Source organism: Aythya ferina (assembly GCF_964211825.1).
Source record: "Aythya ferina genome assembly, chromosome: 9".
Lineage (NCBI taxonomy): Eukaryota > Metazoa > Chordata > Aves > Anseriformes > Anatidae > Aythya > Aythya ferina.
In genome coordinates, this window is record NC_140305.1 from 14,038,841 (window position 1) to 14,059,274 (window position 20,434).

The following is a 20,434-nucleotide window of genomic DNA, read 5'->3' on the forward strand; positions in this document are numbered from 1 at the left end:
AATTGGATTTGTGCAGTAAGACTTGGGGTGGGAACGCTCAAACCGGGCTCATCCTGGAAGTGTGTTCCTCAGCACGGTCCCCGGGAACAGCCCATGTTTAAACACCCATGACAAACCACCAGCCTTTAATACATGGTTTATTGAGGGTTGACTGAATTGCCACTCCGACCCCCTGTCCCAGCCCCAGTGCATTTACTGGTGAGACTGCCCTTGTGCTGTGATGGCCACCAGTGGGGAAGGACAGCTCTGGCTGGTGGGCTGGTGTCTGGTGCACTGGGCGAGGGGAGGGCAGCTGGAATCCCTCCCTGAGCAGCGCCAGCTGTAGTCCACCCTCCCTGGGCTGTTGTGGACTATCAAGAGGCCCTGGGAAACATCTCTGCTGTGCCTCATCCTTCCTATGGCAGGCAACAGCAAAGGTGACTGAAGGACTTCTCAAGACCAGAGCTGTCTGTGATGGGTACAAGTGTCCTCACTCGCTTCCCTACCTGCCCACGAGGCCACGGAGCAGCGAGCTGCCCTGGCTGCCCATGTGCACGAGGGGACGGGGGAGGCAGGTGTCATTTAGCTGCTGCCTTGGCTCCCGCAGAGGGAGGAAGATCAGCTGCAATGTGTTGCTCAGCATACACACACAGGATCACATAAGAGCTGTAGGGGAGGACCTGTGCAGGAGTATAAAGCCATGGGTATATAAGCCAAAAGCTGCTGGCACCTTCTGAAGTGCTGGATCACAGCTCAAGACAGTGTCTAAGTGGAGACAGGAGGACGTCTGTCATGGTAGCAGCCTGCAGGACAGTCAGATGCAAAAGACCCCAGGCCTTCCCTGCAGCAGTTCTCCAGGAGTGATGCTGATGGGGCTGCTGGAGCCCAGAGGGTGAGCAGGGAGCAGGACTGCCCGATGGATGTGGAGAGGAAGGGGGGCAGGCAAGTCCCCAGTGCCCACAGCAAAGCAGACAGCAGGGAGGGGCTGAGAGAAGGAACACCTTGCAGGGACAGCCTCATGGTTCTGCCTGGTCCGAGCCCTGGGCTGGCACTGGGGCTGATGTGGAAGCAGTGAGTGACAAGCAGGGGCTGAACACAGCCTCTCTGAAGGACAGAGAAGGATGAACTGGTGGCTGTGGGATTTCAGCCGTGGTGGTGACTGTGCCCAGGCTCCAGCAGCTTCCCACGGCCTCACAGATGAGCTGGGGCATAGCAGCAGGGCCCAGCCTGGGGCTGCAGGAGTCAGCTTGTGCTTGAGGATTCAGTAGTAGGCACCAAGGAGGGTCGAGACCTTGTACAGGAGCAGCTTGTGGTTGGCGTGCAGGGGCATCCTCCTGTCCAGCACCTGCCAGCGGATGCACAGCTCTGGGTCACAGCCCTGGAGGAACTGGAAGAGGAGGAGAGACATCACGTGTGTGTTGGGGGTAAGGAGCAGCATCAGCTGTGCTCAGCAGCAACACGCCCCCAGACTCCCACCCTCTGTTTTTGGGGTCCCTGTTGTGCTGCCACCCCATCTGCAGCCCTGTGCTCCTCCTCCACTGCCTGCAGCTGGAGAAACCTGCTCCTGATAATGGTGAGATCTGGGTCTGGAGCCAAAGGGATTCAGAGGGATGTCTGCCTTGCCTGGGGTCTCACCTGCCCCATGCCTGCTGAGAGCCAGGTCACGGAGCCACAGAGGCAAGAGGCTCTTACCGAATTCAGCCGCTTCATCTGCACATCGTTCTGACTGTCAAAGTGTATGCTGACAGCAACAGTCTCAACCCAGGCATTGTCTGTGTTGCGGGGGTCATCAAGGTACCCTTTGTGTATCTGTGCACAGTGAAGGATTGCTGCATTAGCAGAGCCATAAGCACTGCTCCAAGGGCACTGAGAGGCCCCAGAGGCTGTGGGGCATTGCCCCATATCTCCTCCGTGTGCTTCATACCTCGGTGCCTTGCTTCAGCAGGTTCTGGAACTGGGGCCAGAACTCCCGGCGCATGATCCACTTGAGTTTCAGTGGCAGTGTCTCGCCTGGCTCCAGCGACCCCTGCACCAAAACAGATTTTGTAGCCCAGCCCAGCCTCCCTTGCCACCACCAGCTCAGCACATCTCACAGTTGCCACCACCGCAGAAGTTGCCACAAGCTCTGCTGGAGTGGGGCAACCAGCAGTGGTGCCTCCCTCCTCTTGCTCCTAAACCCATCTGTGTTTCTCCTTTTTGCACAGGGCATTTCAGGGCCTGCAGAGCTCCTGGGACTTGGCTGGACCAGGTTGCCTCAGAGCCTCCTAGGCCACCTCCACTTACCCCAGGCAGAGCCCAGACATCTGACAGGGGGTACTGGGCCACCAGCACTTCCAGCATCTTCTTCAGGCTCTTCCTGATAATGGACCCATCCAAGTTCCTCCTCCAGCTGTGAGAGACAGGTCCATGTTATTCTGCAAGCCATACCCAGCTCCCCCCTTCCCAGCATGCAGAAGGCTCCTGCTTTGAATGGGTTTTGCCAGACATCCTGGCCTCTCTGAGAGGGCTTCGTGCTTCCTTCCCCATTCGTGACACTCACCGGGTCACAACTGGGTGCAGGGCATGGTTGGGCCCAAAGCTGTGCAGCCTCCCGCGGCCTCGCAGACCTGTCCTGCCCATGGGATTCCTGGCAGAAAAGAGCAAGCAGGCATGGAAGCTTACACCATGGAGCTGGCCAAAGCCCTAGACCCTATTCCCAAATTCCCCACCATTGCATTTTGTGTGTTCTGGGGTGCTGGTTTTGATTGTTTATTTGTTTTGGGGGGAGTATAACCCAGAGGAAGACACACCCCAGGGGCTATGCGTGCCATTTCCATGCCCCACTCTTAGCTGCCAAAAGGATTGAAGCCCTCCTGGCTCACACAGCCGTGACAGCAGCTTCTGGTGTGGGTGGTGCTTTTCAGAGGTGCCTATCCCCACTGCTCCCACCCCACCCATCTACCCCACAGTGGGTGCACTCACAGTGGCAGTCCATCCTGCACGGCGTAGAGGCCATGGAAGCTCTGCCGGTCAATCAGCCCATCCATGGCATTGTAGTTTATCTTCAGGAGAGACTCTAAGGAGCTGGGGGCAGGAAGCAGTTCGACAGTGAGGGCTGCCATGTGGGGGAACAGGGCAGAGACGAAGGGCTGGATATGGAGGGAGCCCCCCGGGGACACTCACAGGTTGAATGGGTCCTGCACAGCTGTGTCCTTGTGGTCGGCTGAGTAGGCAGGAGGGTCATACAGCTGGAAGTCCACCTGCAGAGCATGTGGCCGTGTCAGACCCCACTTGCATCCCTGCTCTGGTGGCCGGCAAGGACTGGGAGCCCTGGGAACATTTTCTCTCACAGTTCTTTCCTCCACCTAGCTCATGGTATCACTCGCCCAGGCAGGAAGGGCTCTGGGGCTGAGCTCTGTGTCTTGGTTGGAGGCTTGGGACCTCACTTGTGCCCTCATGGAAGCCAGCACTAGATCCTGTCCCTGACCTACATTCCTGATTCAGAAAGCGAGGGGGCAAGTGTCTGCTCCTTCTGTCTCCCATCCAAGCACCCCAGGAAACCCTACCACAATCCCAGCAGGAACAACATTCACTTCCCTCTTCTTGTCCCTCAGAGGGCCTTAGAGGAGCTGTTCACCCAGACACAGAATCTCACTGGAGCTGTCATGCCCAGTATGGCTGCCCTGTGGGACCCTGGAGAGGGGACAGCCCAGATGGGCCTTCCCATCTCAAAAACCTCTGGACATCCCCAAGTGAGACCCAGTCTTGTTTTACTGAGCACAGCCACAGCATTTTCCCAGGGAAGCATCTCCAGCCATGGTTAGACCCTCCGCCAAGGAGACACCCAGCCCTGGGGTGCTGAATCCTGACAGAGTATAGCAGCTCCCAAGCTTAATTCTTCTCTCTCTGGGTTGAAATGATAGTTCTGTTCCCCTTCCTACCTCCTGTCCTCCTCCACCCATGGGAGCAGCCCACGGTCCCCTCCTCTTGCACTGCTCTCTGGCCACAGCTCTTACCTCCCAGGGCACCTTCTCATCTGGCACGGGGAAGCGGATGGTGTGAGACCCTGGGTAGATGAGGTTTCGACTAAGCACATGGTATGGGGGCTGCTTCTCTTCAGGTTTCTCCTCCAGGTCCAGCTCCTTCACGTCTGAGGTTCTGCTGGAGGCTGCAAGGTAGACAGAGATGGTGAGACCCTGCAGAGCAGGGTGCTGAGCCTCAGCAGGACTGGTGCTGAGGGCTGTGGCTCAGCCAGGAGGGTGGCCGAGTCTGTACAGGACAAGATCTGCTGATGCTCCCAGTGGGTCTGGCCCCTCGGCATCCCTTCAGGCAAGATGAGGAGGGACAGGAGCCTCCTCTGTGCCATGCTGCATGAAAAGCTTCAGTCATGGGCTCCAGGGAGGGCTCCAGCCTGGAGGCTGGGACTGGCCCCAGGGCAGGCCCTGGAATTTCCCCAGTGCTGCTGCGGTGCAGCCAGCTGTATTTACCCAAGGGTGGCATGTCCTCCTCTGAAGTGAAGCCACTGCCCTGCAGGGCCTGCATAATCCACCTCAAGGCTTTGGCACTCTGATGAACCTGCATGGGACAGGAGAGGGTCAGCCCCTTCTGCATGGCCGCAGCGTGTGGGCATTGTCCTCCCAGTGCCACCCACTCCTCTTTCCTTTAGAAACCACCCAGGAGAGTGGTGGGACTCTGCTGCACTTATATTTTTTCTCCCCCAAAATACATAGGAGTCATACATGCAGCACCTAATCAGAGTCCCCCAGTTCCCAATACACCATCTTGTTTCCCTCTCTGCAAATTAGATGGAGATTAAAAAAAAAAAATAGAAAAAAAAAAAGAAAAAATAGAGTTGCAAAATCTTTCCTGATTTTGGGTCAATGGAAAAAGAAGATGCTTCTGGCCCTAAGAGAACTAACAGGCCCCAGCAGCCCTGACTAGCCTCCTCTCGAGCTCTGCACCCACACCCATGGGCTCAAGAGCCCACTTAAGCTCAGCCCTGGGCTTGAGCCAAGTTGGAGGGGTGCTGGTGTGCAGCCCAACCCCTGGTCTGGCAGTGCATATGCGTGGTGTGGAACAGCTTCACAGGGAGGAGGCTGAGAGCCCCCCATTGACAGAGGGCCTGTAGGGCTCTCTCAAGCCAATGAGGAAGCTGGATGACCAGTGCAGGGGCTCATCCCACAACCTCCCATCAGCCCATTTTCATCCTTTTAATTTTGGAGACAAACAGAACAGAAAGGCATGTATTTCCTTTATGCCTGTTCCTCTTTGAAGCTATTGCTTTGGCAAGAAAACTCAAGCTGTTTCAAAAGGGGATTGACTCAGAGGAACTTTCTCTTATGCTGTGGTTCAGTTGACTCACCCCCTTGGAAAACCCTACCAAGGGAGGCTTTCCAAGGCAGTTGTTCAGTTTTTGCCTCACCTGGTCTTCTAGAGCGATCAATCTCTGCTCCACCAGACCTGTCCTCTTCACCCGATCCAAGTCCAGCAGCTCTGCCAGCACATCAACTCTGGAGGGACAGTGCAGAGAAAAAACCCCTTAGGACTAGTGCCTGCTGTAGGTGCTCAGCAGCCCACTCCATGTGGGTGCAGCCACCTCCACAGGACAGATTCCTATGAGCACTCTCCCATTGCCTGCATACACAGCAAGGAGTGTAGCAACAGCTCCCTGAGGTCCCAGAGCACCAATCCCAATTCCCTCCTGCCCAGGACAGTCGAGGATGGGATGTCCCTGTCTCAGCAGTGTCAGTACCTCTGTGCAATGTCTTTGATTTTCTGCTCTGTGTTCTGCTTCTCCTGGCACTGCTGGTGCTGCAGGTAGTTCTCCTTCAGGTACATCTCCCAGGAGAGCAGGGCAGCTTCTTCATTCTTCTCCAGCTTCTCTTCTGCCAGGGGAAGGGGATGGCAATGCTCTCATATCCCGAGGCATCCCAAGCTCCAATACCACAACACAGACGCCAAACCTCGTGCCCCGGGGAGGGAGCAAAGGAAGGGAAGGGAGCTGTTCCTCACTGAGCTGCTTGTGGCGCGTGGCTGGCCTGCACAGCAGGACTCGCCGGACCAGGAGCTGCAGGTGGTTGAGGAGGATGAACGGCGGAGGTGCGGGTGGGCGGCCGTGGTATTCCTCAATCAGGTCGTGCCTCTGGAACTTCCAGATCTGGTCTGTGTGTGCCTGGACCTGCTGGAACGTGTAGCTGGGGACAGAACACAGTTGGCTGTGAAATGAGGGCAAGGAGGCATGCCTCAGCCATGTGGTGCCCTGGCTTCTACTTGTCTCTCTGAACAGACCCGGCCTACAACCTCTGCTTCTACCATGTCTATAACCCCCCCCTTCCCCACAAAAGCATCCCTGAGGTCTGGTCTGTGTTCACACAAGGCCTCTCCTCACACTTTCTCAGCACATAGTGCCCTGGCCCTGGCCAAGCCTGCAATAAAGCCAGCTTGATTCACTGTCAGGACCACAGATCCAGGTCAGACTCACTTGAACATGGCGATGAGGAGGTTAAGGAGGAGGATGTTGGTGAAGAGCAGGTACAGGCACAGTAAGATGACCGTCAGCCACTCTGGGAAGATGGGTTTCTTGTTGTCCTCATTGGTCTCTGGGCACTTGGGCTTGTAGGGGTCAGTCCCATTGGGGCTGCACTGATCAATGTTGAAGTTCACCCCTGCAAGAGAGCACGGCACTACTCCACCACAGCCAAACCTCGCAGTGTCGCAAGGAGCATGTTGTACTCCCTGACAACTGCCAGCATCAAGGTGGATTAGAGTATGGCAGAGATTTGAGCAACTGGTGCATACTGAGTGTTTCCAAGCTCATTGTGCATCATAGAATGGCTTGGGTTGCAGAGGACCTTAAAGATTATCTAGTTCCAACCCCCCTGCCATGGCTGTGGCTTGAAGAGGAGTCCTGTGCAGGGCTTCCATGGGCTAGCAGACTGTTGCATGAGCTTGGCACCCCTCAGCCTTGTAACAAAGCCATCCTGCATGTGCCACACAATTTTACAGGCTGCTGTCCCTTACCATCGATGTAGGAAGGAATCTGTCCAAAGATGGTCAGGTAGGAGTGGTAGACTACACCACGGAAAAGCCACTCCACACGCTCCTCATTGTGGATCAGGATGGCCTGCTTGGCAACTCCAAAGGACACCACCCACACTGCTAGCAGGAAGAGGAAGAAGAAGACATCCTTCATCTGCAAAGACATGGATGAAGCAAAATTGCATCCTGGAGCAAACGACCCTCCAGGACAGCACAACGTGGGTGGCACGTGCCCTGCAGGTCTCCAGCTGCTCTAGCTGGAAGCCAGGCCTGACAGGGTGGAGAGGTGTTCTCACCATGCGCTTCACAATGATGATCTTGGGCCCCAGCGTTCTACTGACTGTGAAAATATGCATCAGACGCAGGCAGAAAATAATAAAAGCCAATGACAGTATGATGCGTCCGGGATATAAAGTTGATGGAATGAGCCTGAGTGCACAGAAGAGAGGAAAGGAAACAGCTCAGTGATACCAGTGTGTTGTTTTTTTTTCTGATCTCACAGCATTACATTTCTGCTATTGCAGTGATCTTCCCTAGATTGCTGGTTGAGAGTTGCAGCATGAAAAACATCTCTCCTAAAAACAGTTGAAAACAGAAGTAAATTGGTTGGAATTAATCACATGATTACAAAAATCTTCACTGGTCTTTTGAAGAAGAAACTGCAATTAAAAAAAAAAAAGTGCACAATTCTCAGACTAGTTTAGGGCCAGTTGCAGACTACAGTTGTGACTTGAGCCCATGCACTGCAAGGTAAATGGCTCTACATCTCACCTGCAAGTCAGCCCAGTGATAAAAACCACGATGGCACAAACATCCAACTTATTCCAGAAGTCCTTGAAGTAAAGGGAAGCCATTTTCAGAACCCCAAGCCCATCTGGGTCATACAACAGCTGTTGGGAAGAGAAGAGGGGTTAGTATGTCAGTGAAGATCTTGTAAGATACTCAGCTGCCATGTAAAAGGGATGGGTGGCACAGATCTGCTAGCCATCACCGGACTTCCTTGCTTACCTGAAGTTAACCTGAATCTACAGGGTATTCTACATGGGCATGGAGGAGCATGGGGAGAGATACCTGAGACAGGGGGCTCTTTAGTCTGTTGAGGAAAGGCACAGAGATGAAGCAAAAACTGAAAGAAAGGAAAAAAAAATAGTGAAACAAAGTGTGGAAATAGTTCTGGGAATAAATGCCCAAGGAAGGAAGTAGTCCCTCCATCTCCTGATGTTTTTGACTCAAACCAGTGTGCCTTTCTGCGAGTACCAAGGGCCAGGCCAGAGGTAGCTAGTGAGACAGAGACAGGGCGATCTGGCAGTTCCTTCTGCCAGGACCTCTCCAAATGGATGGTGATGTAAGAGGCAGCACGGGAACACAAGCTAGACGGGACCTTTCAGGAGCACCCAGAAGGGTGCCTCTGGCAGCCTGGACCATCTCACCTCCTCCCAACCTCTGCTCTGCCCGCCCCATACCTGGCGCGTCTCCTCGCACACCAAGGAGAAGAGCCAGAAGTAGATGAGGTACTCCCACCAGGATGGTAACGGCTGGAAGTCAACCATCAGGACGTAGGCGAAGAGCAGGAGGAAGGTAAAGTAAGAGAGAATGTTCATGTGGAAGATGACCACAGGTGCTGTGAAGAAGGCCCGGAAACGTGTCAGGCAGTTCATGGGCTGCAGCTTCTTCTCCCTGGGGGGAGCAAGGACAAAAGCATGGCTCAGCTGCCTGAGGTTTGCCCGCTAGCAATGCAGGTGAGGGGCGCTGCTCTGACCAGGCCGTGTGGATAATAGTGCTTGCCAGCTAGAGCTAGCAAGGGGCCTTGCTGGTGGATCAGCTCTCCAAACCATGTGCTGCCCAGGGAGATGTCACAACAGCTTCTCCCAGCCTGTGCACAACAGTCAGACCCTCCCAGCTGGTCCCTGGGATCACTGCAGCCACCCCAAGGGGACCTGCAGGCATTGCAAGGTGAGGCTGAAGGCTCTGGCACACGGGTGTGCTAAGGGTGCTCTTGGGCACATGTTGGGTGGTTGCATGAAGGAAAGGCTCCTGTCCTGTGCGGCACAGGGCCAGAGGGCAAGCCAGTTGAAGGATGAGGCTGAAGGAGAATCCTGCCTCCACGCATGCATACTCTCAGCTGCACGATGTACCTGAAGGTGATGAGGCTGGTGTAGAGAAGTGGGAAGAAGAGCATGCACGCAATCACCCGCCAAAGCCCATTGTCAATGCACAGCTTCCCCCACCAGACTTTTGTCAGAAAGGCCTGTGAGGAGAAGAGGAGCAGTGGTTACAGGAGCCGCCTCTACCTTCTGGCCAAATCTTGAGACTTTCATCTATCCCACCCAATGGACAGAGCCCAGGCCTGTCCCCCAGGAGGATCAGGGACGATCGATTTCCCCGGGAGCAGGGAGGAGACGGGCAGGCCCACCAAAGACCCTGGCACAGGCCGCTGGGGGAGGCAGGGTGCTCAGCCACCAACTGGAGGGCACAGTCCCTCCATCTGAGCCATACCTCTGCAAACAAGGCACCCTGAATCGGGGGCAGGGGACATGCTGCTTACTCCCCCCTCACCTATTCCACCACCACCCCCAAGCATCACCACTGGGAACCCACTTGGACACCTCCGTGGGCCACAAAATTCATGTTTTTGGCCTCCAGTGCCAACTGCAGACAGGTTGTCTTCCCCCAGGCCTCGGAGACACGGATGAGGAGCTTCTGGGCCCTCTCTTCATCCTTGCGATAGCAGTCTGTGAACACACCTGGGGGACCAGGGAAGCAAGGCTGAACTCTGGGGCCAGCTTCGGTGCTCAGCAGGGGGAGCACCAAGGAGTATTTCACAGCAGGATCTGGGCATTTCCCCATGGCCTCCCTCTGCACTCCTGCCACCACTCAGGGCACAGCCCTCATGGCACCATGACCCCAACCACAACAAGCACAGCCCTGTTTGGCACCATCCACCCCACCTACCACCCCTTAGACACAACGTGAGCCAAGCTAGCCAGCACAACGGGATATGAGAGTCGTTCTGGTTGTCCCCTTCCCACTCACCAATCGCCTTGTTCTCATACTGCTCAGCCAGGGCCAGCATTTCATCAGTGGTGTCAGTGTCTTCCTCCTCCTTGGCGAGCTCCTTTAGGATTTTGCTGCAGGCCAGAGCAGCTGCCATGCAGTCCTGGCTCTGGAGCAGAAGAGGCCAGAGAGGGTGTGGGACTCTGAGACTCCTACAAGTCCATGGCAGACCTGACAAGTCCTTTGGGGTTCCCACAGGAGGGAAAAGGAATGCCCCAACCTGAGTACTGCTCAGAAAGGACAACTTGCTACAACAAGGGCTGAGCTGTCTTTCCCTCTAGTTGCAGGGGCAGCAGATAACTAACTGCCACGGGGAATCTGGGGACATTCCTGCTCTTGTAATAGGAAGCCATGGGTGATGGGATGTTTGTGACTCCACGGCTTTGAGGAAGACATGTTCCACAACTGTGGCATGCTCATGTTTTTCCATCTGGCAGCCAGCTACAACACCTCTTGCACAGAGATGCTGGAAGCCTTCTCTACCCCCAGCTCCATGCTCTTGGGTCCCCCTTGCAGTGTGCTGAACCCTATCTTAGCCTTTGCTAAGAGCACACTTCTGGCCCAGAACATCATCAAATGTCATCAAGTGAACACTGAGTGTCCACTGGCTAGGAGGGCTGCCACAGGCTTGTTGGATGGCTCCCATATGGCTGTGGCTTGGGCGCTGCCATGGACCTGTGACACCTACTTGCCCGAATCCCATCAGGTGTAACCTTGCCTTTTGGGCTTGGGAGTCTTGGCTCCATCTGAGCCCTACAGTTGGGACTGACAGGTTTGGGCTGCGATACCTGGGTCCAGATGATTTCTGCCAGTTCCTGGCGGTTCTGGACCACAGCCCAAATGAGCAGGTCACGGACTGGGTCCATGCTGAAGGTGACTCGGCCAGAAGAGCGCTTGTAGAGGGACCGGAGGCTTGACCCATGGACCTGGGAGGGACGCAACGGTCAGACGTGTTCACCTGCCAAGAGACTGCAGAGAGCAGACAGCCCCTCAACACGAAGCCCTCCCTGAACCCACGTGCCTGCCTCCACCAGCCATAGAAGGCCTTTTCTGCAGACAGAAGGGTGGACAGGGCTGTAATCATCCAGGAAATGCCACTTTTTCTAGGGCCAGAACTGTGTGGGGATATGGCCAGCCTGTCTAGCACATGAGGAGCCTCTCTGACCTCCACCCTGCTGGGTCCTGCCCAACGGAGTCACAGCCACATGGTGCTGCGCGTGTAGGAAGGGCTTTAAGGGATTTTAAGTGGGACTCTTGAGTGGGCAAAGGGACAGTGATCCAGCTGCAACTTGCAGAACTGTTTCTTGAGTCAGCGTCCCCCTCTCGAACGCAACCCCACCACCACGTAACCTGGAGATGCGTACATTCAGCTTGATGTGCGGGACAGGGATGGAGAGCCGGGGCCGCTCAACGTGCTTGGGCTTGGGGTAGAGTGGCTGTGTGGAGTGGCCCAGGAGCTCCCGCAGCACCTGGGAGACATGGTGCAGTTGGATTCTTGGCATTTTGGAGCCAGATGTGTTCTCTGTCTCCTCCAGCAGGACCTTCTGAAGCTTACTGTGGAACAGGCAGGACGATGCCATGTTGTTGTAGAGGTAAATGAGGGTGTCCCAGGTGACAAACTCCTTGAGACGTACTCCCTGTTCCAGGAACAGCTTCACAAACTCTGGCTTGTTTGAGATCAGGGCAGCTGCCATCACAGGGTGGAGATCTGTAGGCTGGCAGACCAGAGGCAGAAGTGAGAGAAACCATGGCCTCAGAGAAAGGCCTTGATCAGGTGGGGGGAAGATTTTATCTGAAAGCACTCAAGGAGTTTCTGGGATTGACATAGCATCTGGGAGGGAAAGGGGAAAGGAGGCACTGGGATTTGCAGGACAACCCCGGAGACACACTTGTAGGTCAGTATGCTTTCTCCCCTGGCAGTGAAGCCCTGTGCTTCCTTGGCTGCTTGGTGGGGGTATGGGGTAGAGCCACAACAGACCCTCTTTCACCAGCTCATGAGGATGCACCATACAAACAAGCAGGGCCTCGACAGCTTGTTCCCCCCACCCTGAGCACAAGCGCTCAGCTGAAGGATCCCAGTGCTGCTAAATGAAATACCAACATCCTTTGTAAAAAATTATAGGGCAAATAGGACCTTTAAAAGCAGTGAATTGCAGGTTGTGCCCGCCTCTGCATTTTGGAAGGACAAGACGGATTAAGAGCCCCTGACAATGTAATGGAAGCTTAGGGCCCAAGATAAATGCCCTCAAAAACCCTCCCTAGGCAAAGCAGAGGTGAAAAGTGCTCTCAACATGAACTGCCCTCAAGCTGACAAACTAAGCCTGACCAAACAGTCTTACAGTACGGTCCAGGCAGGTTTGTGCATGGTCAGGAATGGGGAGAAATGTCCTAACCCTTGCCCTCGATCTCCCCCCAGCTCCCCAGCTCTGCCTCCAATGGCAGCCACGAAGCAGACAAACAGCACAGGTACTACCTTACCTTCCACTCGTGGTCATCTGTGAAGATCTCACTCCGAGCAATGTCTACCCTGTTCCAGGCCACAGCTAACTTCAGCTGGTGGTCCCAGTTCTCACGACCAAAGTGATCTTGGTTTTGGGATGCTGCATGTAAAGTGCATGCATTAGAACAGAGGGTCATTTATCCCCTTGACAGCCCACTTGGAGACTTGGTTCTTTGGGAGAAATATCCTCCTGATCAGTTCATCATCACATGTTTTGAGGAGCCCTCTGGTGACTCCACAAGCCAAGCAGCTGCAGGAGGCAACTTGTGACCCCCATCCTATTCACCTCTCCCATGCCCCCAAGCAGCTACCTTCCCCTCACCTTTGAACAGGGCCTGGAGGATGGCCACATCCACATCCTGCTGGCCATATTTGCCCTCTCTGAAAATGGTCAGGAGATGCTGGCTCCGCACTATGTCTTGGATCTACAAGGAAAGCCATGGGCAGGCAGTCAGCAGCAACATCTCCTCCCTGCTACTTCCAGCAGCCCCCTGTGAACCCCTGCCCTGCTTGGAGCTTGCTCCCTTGCTCCCTCTGGGTCTCCTGCAGGTCCCCTCTGCTGTCTCCCAGCCCAGTTGGGGTTGGTGCCACACGGTCCTTCTCTGCCCAAAGTGAGCAGTGGAGGGGCAGAGCCTGAGCCCTGGGGTGTCCACCAGGACAATGCTGAGTATGGCTGGGAGTAGATGGATGTTCAGTAGGACCTGAGCCTTAAACTTCCCACTGGGAGCCTTGCTGCTCACAGGAAAGCATGCCTGGGGACCCCTTTCATCTCCACATGCTCAGAGAAAGGAGCTGCCTGCCTGCAACAGGCTCACCTTCTTGGTCCACTCCACCAGCTTGCCCTCGGTGAAGAGCTCATAGGTGTCGTGGAAAAGCACACTGAGCTTCTTCCGGATCAAGGCGATGGTTATCTTGGGCACAGGCAGGTTGGCCACCTGCGCAATGACATCTGCCACACGCCCAGACCCTTCTACAACCACACAGGGTGTCCCATTGGTGATGGCATTGTAGATGGTCTGCAACCAAGCAGGGAGACTGGTCCTAATATCATGCGGAGGCCACCAAACCCCCACTGATCCTGAATCCTTCCACTGATACAGCGCAGCATCCCTATTCTGCTGCATTTCACCTGTGACAACCATGTTCCCACCAATGCTGGGAGAGCAGCACCCCAGGCAAGGAGCAGACCTGCTGCCCTTGACCCTGGCCACCAACTTAACAGGCTTTCCCAATCCTGCTTATCCCACCACTACCCCCTCTCAGCTCTTCTGGGAGAGGGCAGGGGCAGTTCCTTACATCAAGTGTCCCAGGGCCTCCTTCCAGCACCACACAAACAATGGGGATCTTGATGGCAACGCCTGCAGGGAAGCAGAGCCTGGGGTCACCATCCTGTGGGGCAGCCCCTCCAAGCAGCTGAGCTGGGTCCCCACTGAGCTGTGGGGTGTAAAATGCAAGGTTGGAGCACTGCCAGGCTTCAGGGGAGAGGAGAAACAATCTCCTGGCAGTCATGCTGCTGGGAAAGGTTGGCCTGAGGCAGAAAAAGGCCCCTTGATTCATGTCACTGAGGTACCTGGCAGGAACCATGTTCTGCATTTATCATAGGCATGTTCTCAAGCCCTTGTCTGGATCCTACAGGGAAGCCAAGGCCTCCTCTCTCCCCTGAGGCCAGGATGGGCACTGCTTACCAACGGATGACCCATCAAGCCTTTTGTCCTCCCCTGCCTCAGGCTTCCTTGTGTTGCTGTTACCTCCTTTCACCTTGGTCTGCTCCGAAATGAACTTCTCCAGCCGGGTCCTCAGGGGGATTTCCACTCCGTACCTCCCATGGGTCCCATCGTCCACTAGGATGAAGTGGGAGTGGTTGCTGTCCAGGCACGAGAGGCTTCCTTGGTTCTCCTCATCCAGGACGTACTCAGCTGGAAAGCCACCCTGCAAGATGCAGAAGGAGAGGCTCTGGGCAAAGCCTGACGGGGCTGAGGAGGCACACCAGATGCCCAAAGCAACCGCTGTGTGAGCTGGAGAGCATGCAGGGGCAGACAGGCTGAAGTCACTCCTGCCATCTCTGCAGTCCTCACAGCAGTCTTGCCTCATGCTCTTCTGTCTCTGCTTCACCTGCCCTCCCAGGCTGCTCCCACACTCCCACAAGGGTCCTCCCAGGAGAAGCACAGCTCCTATGCAAGACACTGGGTAGGGCAGAGGGACTTCTCTGAAAACATCACCCTGAAACCATCACTCTTGTTCTGGCTGGGTTTTTACCTGAGCTACCAGCCACGGCCACCTCTTGAAGCACCCATTCCCATAATGGTCCTTGGGTAGAACTTCCCCAGCAGCCCAGGTGTAAGCAAAGCAAATGCATTCCCAACTCTGCCTGGCTCACCATGGGGCAGATGAGGCTGTCCCGGTTGTACACAGTCCCCCAGGTGGCTATGCCAATGGTGACAATCTCGGCCTCCTTGTAGCTGCAGTTGAGGATGAAGTCTCGCACTGCCTCTCCCACCTGTTTCATCACACCAGCATGGGACCCCCCTGTGATGATCCAGGCCCCTGGGGGTCAGAGAGGGACTTGGAAAGGGAGAGGCTCTGTCATGGCAACCTCCTAGCACCTCGCTATATGGCTGCAGGAGCACTCGGCCCTCAGAGAGGCTCTATCCCCTAGGAGATGTTCTCTCTGCCCACTTCATCAAGACCTGGCAGCACAGGAGATACCTTCTGCGCAGTGCCGCATCTCTCAGTCTCACTCCCTATAAGTCTGTTTGCAGCAGCTGAGCAACAACAGTCCATCCCTGTTGGGTGGTAGCTCAGACAGGGCCCTAACAGGCCTTCCAGGCCAGCTCAGTGTCTCCACAGCAGCCAAACTCACTGGGCCTGGCATCGCTCGATGGCAGGTCCCTCTCCTGCTGCAGTCTCAGGAAAAAAACTCTGCATCTCTTACCAGTGGTCTGGGCCACTTTGACTAGCCCTTGCCGGAAGATGTTCTTTAGCCTTGGCTTCATGATGAAGTTTTTGGCTCCACCGGTAACCGAGATGAGCAGGTTGGGTGCATCAAGGCCCCAGTGCTGTGTCATGAGGTGGTAGATGACCCGTGGAGGAGTATCAGAGGAGACACGCACGTACTGCAAAAGAGCATACATGTGTTCTGGGTAAAAAGAACAGGGCTGGGGGAAGGGGTACCTCCACCATGATTTCTCACATCCCAGCAAAGAACCAGGGGCTTCCCACGTCATTTCCCAGAGGAGTTCTGTTGCTGCTGCCCCAGTTCTTGGTGCGTAACCCTGTTCCCAGTCACTTCCCTGGAAATGTGAATCCCCAAGACTTGCCTAAGGATAAGGACAGGCAACAGCAATGCCTTGAAGCATGGGCCTCATAGCATGAAGACCAGTCTTATGGTTTCAGAAAAGGTACAAGGGTGGGTAGAGAGGAGGGATGTTGTCTCATCCACCTGTCTCTCTCAGTGTTGCCCTTGGGGCACTTCTATGCTTCCCTAACCTCTCGTTCAGGAGGGAAGTACTTGCATTTCATCTGCTACGGCAAGATTTGAACTCTGACTCCCAGTGCACAACAGAGGGGAAAAACAGATCACCTTTCCCATCTTCTGTCCCAGGCCTGCAAAGTGGATGTCCCCAAAGGCATCTGTTGGCATTTCCTGGATGTGCCTTCTGGGGTCCCATTCCTTCCCCAGGAAGAGGGGAGTTTTGACAGCATCTTCCAGGTGCTGTTCCCTGAGGTAGCCGCACTCACACACAGTCCTCCTGAGAGGGAACACCAACAACTTTGTAGAAAACAAGCTAACCCCAAAAAACAAAGCCCAGGTGGCCTACCTGCCACATCTAGGCATGAGGTGTTTGCATTTTGATTAGGAACACCACAGGCACCAGCACCGCCCTCCCAACCTGTCTTCCAGCTCAGAACTTGTGAATAAACAAGGGCTTTTTCTAGGGGAAAACTTAGCAAAGATTGGTACTTCCATCTATAGAGGTTTATGACAGAAATATTAGAGTTGCTCTGGATGAAATATGGAAAGAAATGACTGCCTGGGAAAGCATCAGAAAGGTTACTCACTGGGAAACTAGGTATCAGCCATGCAGTGATACACAGCAGGATAAAGAAACACATCAAAAGGAATTTGTGAATTCCCTGGATACCAGTTCCCTTGGCAGAAAGGTAGGATTTTCTGGTGCTGTACAATTGTCACCAAATGTCCCTTTTGCTCCCCTGGCAGGAGAGGGGAAGGAGGGACTGACTTACCCAGAATCTGATGTCTGGGAACTTTCCACGAAGTGCACACACTCTTTCTTCCGGATGTTTTCAGGAATCCATGAGATGAGATTTTCCTGAGGAAGAGCAGCAAGAGGTCAGTGTTTCTGGAAAGGGCCAGAAGTTACCCCAGGGACCAGATACAGTGGTGCTTCTGGCATATCTAGGGGCTTTTTTTGCTGTGAAGGAAGAAAGCTCCATCATTCTCTGCAAGGACTAAGCCAGGTGTACTCCAAGGAGAGGAGATTCAGATGCTGGACATGCAGATGTATCTCAGACATTTGTTTCTTTCTGTCCTATCCCCAAAACTCAAGTGATCTCTTATTGACATCCACCCCTACCCTGAGATTCCCCCACTGATGTGTCCCAGGATAACCCAGTAACGCTCTTCTACCACATGTGGCCAACTCCCACCTCTTCCAGCAGCTGCTGAACTTGCCTTCTCGTTGTTCCCAGAGGGAAAATGTGCCTTCCGTCTGCTCCGTGAGATGCTGCTGCTGCTCTGCTGCAGGTTGGGGACCACCTCGAAGTCACTCATCTTCATGGGGCGCACGGAGGAACTGTCTTCTCTCTCAGGGCACACCTTGTTCAGCTCGGAGGGGAGCACCTTGCTGTGCCGGCCATGCACAGCCATGGCTGCCTAGCCTCCTCCCTCCCACTCCTAGGCTGGGTGCAGCAAAAAAGAAAAAGGATACGTGTGGGTTAAGAGCAGTGGGTCACCCTGTTTGCCATTCCCTGGGCAGGGAGGGGGTCTGAGCAAGAGCAGAGAGGTGATTTCTGTAAAAACCCACAGGGTGAGTCACATTGAGACAGACTCTGCAGCCTGACCCCCGTGTCCTGCCACCAGCACGGCTCCTGCTCTGCCACCTGGCAGTCCCTGGGGTGTTCCTGGCAGCAGGGTGAGCAGAAACCAGGTCTCTTGTCTGAACAGCTTCAGTGCAGCCATGCCTGGAAAATTGGGGTTTGCAGGAAAGATGGTCAGCTCCAGCTGGGACCCTGCTGGTCACAGTGCCCAGCCTCTTATTTCAGAGGGGGTGCAACAAAGTCCCCACACTCTGCCTTGTGGGTGAAGGGGGATTTGGGTTAAAAGTTGCCAACTGCCATCACGCGTGCCTTCGTGACTCCAAGAAAGCCAGGCAACAAACTTTTGCCTGCTGCAGCCACAGATCAGCTCCTGAGACTTCCCAACCTCCACTTCTGAGCTCTTGAATGGCTGAGTTCCCCAAAAACTGCTGGAGCAAGGATGGAAAAGCTCCCGTGTGTCTCTGGAGCCTAAAGGGGAATGGTGTCTGCTCTGGGGGGCTGTGGGCAGGTAATGTGCACAGCACTCAGGTATTCAGGTGGCAAAGCTCTAGGGTCAACAGGCCTGTGTTTATAAGGAGGATTTTGGCTGCCTTTCTGCCAGTCAAACCCTTCATCACAACCAACATGATAAGGGCTGGGAGGACTTCTGACTGTGTGGAAGGAATGGTGGAGCAAAACGAGGGCTGCCACTGCATTTCACTCATGTCTCCTTCCCCCATGCTCAGCTGCAGGCAGGGAGCAGCCAGAAAATGCCTTTTTGCCCATTTCTCTCGAATACCAGCTTGCTCCTGGGCTCCCCCTGGGGCGCACGCAGCCCCATTGACCTTGGGATCCAGGTTTTGGTGGGCCAGCTTTCTGCACCAACACAACCGATGGTAGGTCTAATTGTTAACGAGTCCTTGAAATAATGTCAGGCATGTCCTGAATTCTCCGTTCTGGCCTCACAGGGTGGCAGGCTGCTGGGGGTGCAGCGTATGCCCACGAGAAGCCAGTAAGCACAGGCAGGCAGGGCTGTCCCGCTGGGCACCCCAGGACTGAATGGCACCCAGAATACCTGTCCTTAAGGGGGTTCAGGGGCTAGGGCAGAGCACAAGGTGCCTTCTCCCACCTCAACAAGCACTGCAGGAGGGGATGCTGTACCCATTGCAGGCAGCATGGGGCCCCTTGCCATGGGGGTGGTCAGCAGGGTGCCCATTCAGGGACAGGGATGCAAAGTCAGGTGCTGAAAGCTGCCTGCAGCCCTTGCTTCTCCGCCTCCCCTGCTCCCCGCCACGGTTGCGACTGTACCTTCCCCGCAGCATCCTCTGTCTGCATCACCAGCTCCTCTGCTGCATCCCTGCCATGGGGAAGTCAGCCTCCTGTCCTCCTCTGGCAAGTCATCTCGTCGCTCGGGAAGCGGGCGATGAGCAGGGAACAGGGCAGAGCTGCCTGCAAGCTGCCCGCAGAGAGGAGGAGGAGGTTGGTAGGGCGGCTGGCAGCCTCCCAGCAAATCAGACTGCAGAAGCAGTCAGTCCCTGCGCCCTGCCGAGAAGCTGCAGCACTAAGACAAGCCCCGCGTTTGCTCGAGAGGCTGAGTCACGCTTGCCTTGATCGCAGCCGCCATGGCCACTGCAGCCTGGAAGCACACAGCACCCCGACACTGCCTGCCTTACACGGCACACCGGCTGCCTCCGGGCAATGGCACGGGCAGGGGACCAGCAGATCATGGGTTGGGGCCAGGAGGTGTTGCCAGTTATCAAGGCCAGGCACATCCTTAAGGGCTGGGGGCTGAAGCCGTGTGCACCCCTTCGTGTTGCTGGGATGCTGGGGCAATGCATTAAGCGAACACACGGACTCCAAATGAAAATATGGTGTTTTGACCACATCCTATAGCTCCCTTTCTAGCCAGAGCATGTAAATTAGCATGGGCCCTCTGCAATGAGTTTTTCTGGTTTCCTTGAACAAGAGCAGACAGCTGAGATTTCGCTGGGAGAACAGATGCCATCAATAAAGCAGTAAATAAAATCCATGTGCAATGTTTTACAGTTCAGTTGTAATTAACTCTGCACTGCCAAAAGAACTGAAGCCAGAAGTGCGCATTAATTACACAGTAATGGGAATGCTCATCCGCTCTCAGATAGCTGGCTCTCTCGAGACCGTGGCTTTTATTTCATTTTTGCACATGCCAAAACCACTGTGGCCCAGTGGGACCCTCATGGAGCCAGCACACAGGCGGTTCCCGCTGCTCCTAGTAAGAGCCCAGCTAAAACCCAGCAAGACTGAAGAGAAAAAGCCTGTCGAGTTAGACTCCAATTCTAACAGGATAAACAAGAGAGGAGCATGAGGGAGTTTGCAGGAATTAAACTTTTGCCTCTTGCAAAGATGTTGCACCTCTAAAATGTAGAGGCAAAATTCAGCCAGATTCATGCTTGTGGACCAGGGGGCTTTTTCTGTCAGAGAGGAACAAACTCTTCTCCCCCACACTTGTAGTCCCATGCTCCTCCTCAAAAATGTTCCTTTGGGACTGAGAAGCTGTAGGAGTAGGTAGCTGTTGTTTGTGTTTGAATAAAGCACAACTTAAAAAGAGATGCAAAAGGAGGGAAGAGGTTGATTTATTAAATGAAAGTGCACCGGCCAAGCAGTGAAATCTGTTTCCCTTGATTGCCCTGCCTGCCGCCCTGCACACGGGATGGCTGTAGGTCCCTGCACATTTGTTCTCTTGGAGCCAGATTTGTTCTCCTGGAGCCAAAAGGCTCCAGGACCTGGCAGCCTCCTGCTCCCAACCTGGAGAACCAGCTTATGCTCCTGGCTGGAGGCGCAGGGCACCAAGACACCGGCATTGCAGGA

The 20,434-nt window shown here is 54.8% G+C and overlaps 1 protein-coding gene across 3 annotated transcripts; it reads right to left on the reverse strand.

Moving 5' to 3' along the window:
* Nucleotides 1-119: 119 nt before the first annotated feature.
* Nucleotides 120-19,078, reverse strand: TRPM2 (transient receptor potential cation channel subfamily M member 2). 3 transcript variants are annotated; one of them, XM_084529960.1, is made up of 33 exons: nt 18,896-19,078; nt 17,244-17,470; nt 16,796-16,881; nt 16,131-16,299; nt 15,483-15,663; nt 14,928-15,094; nt 14,299-14,479; nt 13,847-13,908; nt 13,366-13,566; nt 12,873-12,975; nt 12,529-12,650; nt 11,415-11,765; nt 10,839-10,976; nt 10,030-10,159; nt 9,595-9,740; nt 9,132-9,244; nt 8,460-8,673; nt 7,768-7,886; nt 7,293-7,425; nt 6,979-7,150; nt 6,440-6,623; nt 5,971-6,152; nt 5,711-5,843; nt 5,381-5,468; nt 4,446-4,533; nt 3,975-4,126; nt 3,142-3,218; nt 2,941-3,042; nt 2,519-2,605; nt 2,263-2,368; nt 1,904-2,005; nt 1,672-1,788; nt 120-1,366 (listed from the first exon to the last, which is right to left on the reverse strand). In XM_084529960.1, the coding sequence occupies exons 2-33, from the start codon at nt 17,436-17,438 to the stop codon at nt 1,241-1,243; spliced, it is 4,527 nt and encodes a 1,508-aa protein (XP_084386086.1). In that variant the 5' UTR covers nt 17,439-17,470; nt 18,896-19,078; the 3' UTR covers nt 120-1,240. The 3 variants fall into 3 exon arrangements, with proteins under 3 accessions (XP_084386086.1, XP_084386088.1, XP_084386087.1); XM_084529962.1 differs by lacking the exons at nt 9,132-9,244; nt 9,595-9,740; nt 10,030-10,159; ... (11 more) ...; nt 17,244-17,470; nt 18,896-19,078 and adding an exon at nt 8,068-8,122 and having other exon boundaries at nt 8,460-8,538; XM_084529961.1 differs by lacking the exons at nt 8,460-8,673; nt 9,132-9,244; nt 9,595-9,740; ... (12 more) ...; nt 17,244-17,470; nt 18,896-19,078 and adding an exon at nt 8,005-8,095.
* Between the last annotated feature and the right edge of the window lie 1,356 nt (nt 19,079-20,434).

Excerpts from the sequence above, each read along its gene's own strand:
- TRPM2 (XM_084529960.1), bottom strand. The coding sequence starts at position 17,438 with ATGGCTGTGCATGGCCGGCACAGCAAGGTGCTCCCCTCCGAGCTGAAC. Across the intron at positions 10,160-10,838 it reads CAGAAATCATCTGGACCCAG|AGCCAGGACTGCATGGCAGC; the intron begins GTATCGCAGCCC and ends CTTCTGCTCCAG. Across the intron at positions 4,534-5,380 it reads TGATCGCTCTAGAAGACCAG|GTTCATCAGAGTGCCAAAGC; the intron begins GTGAGGCAAAAA and ends TGTCCCATGCAG.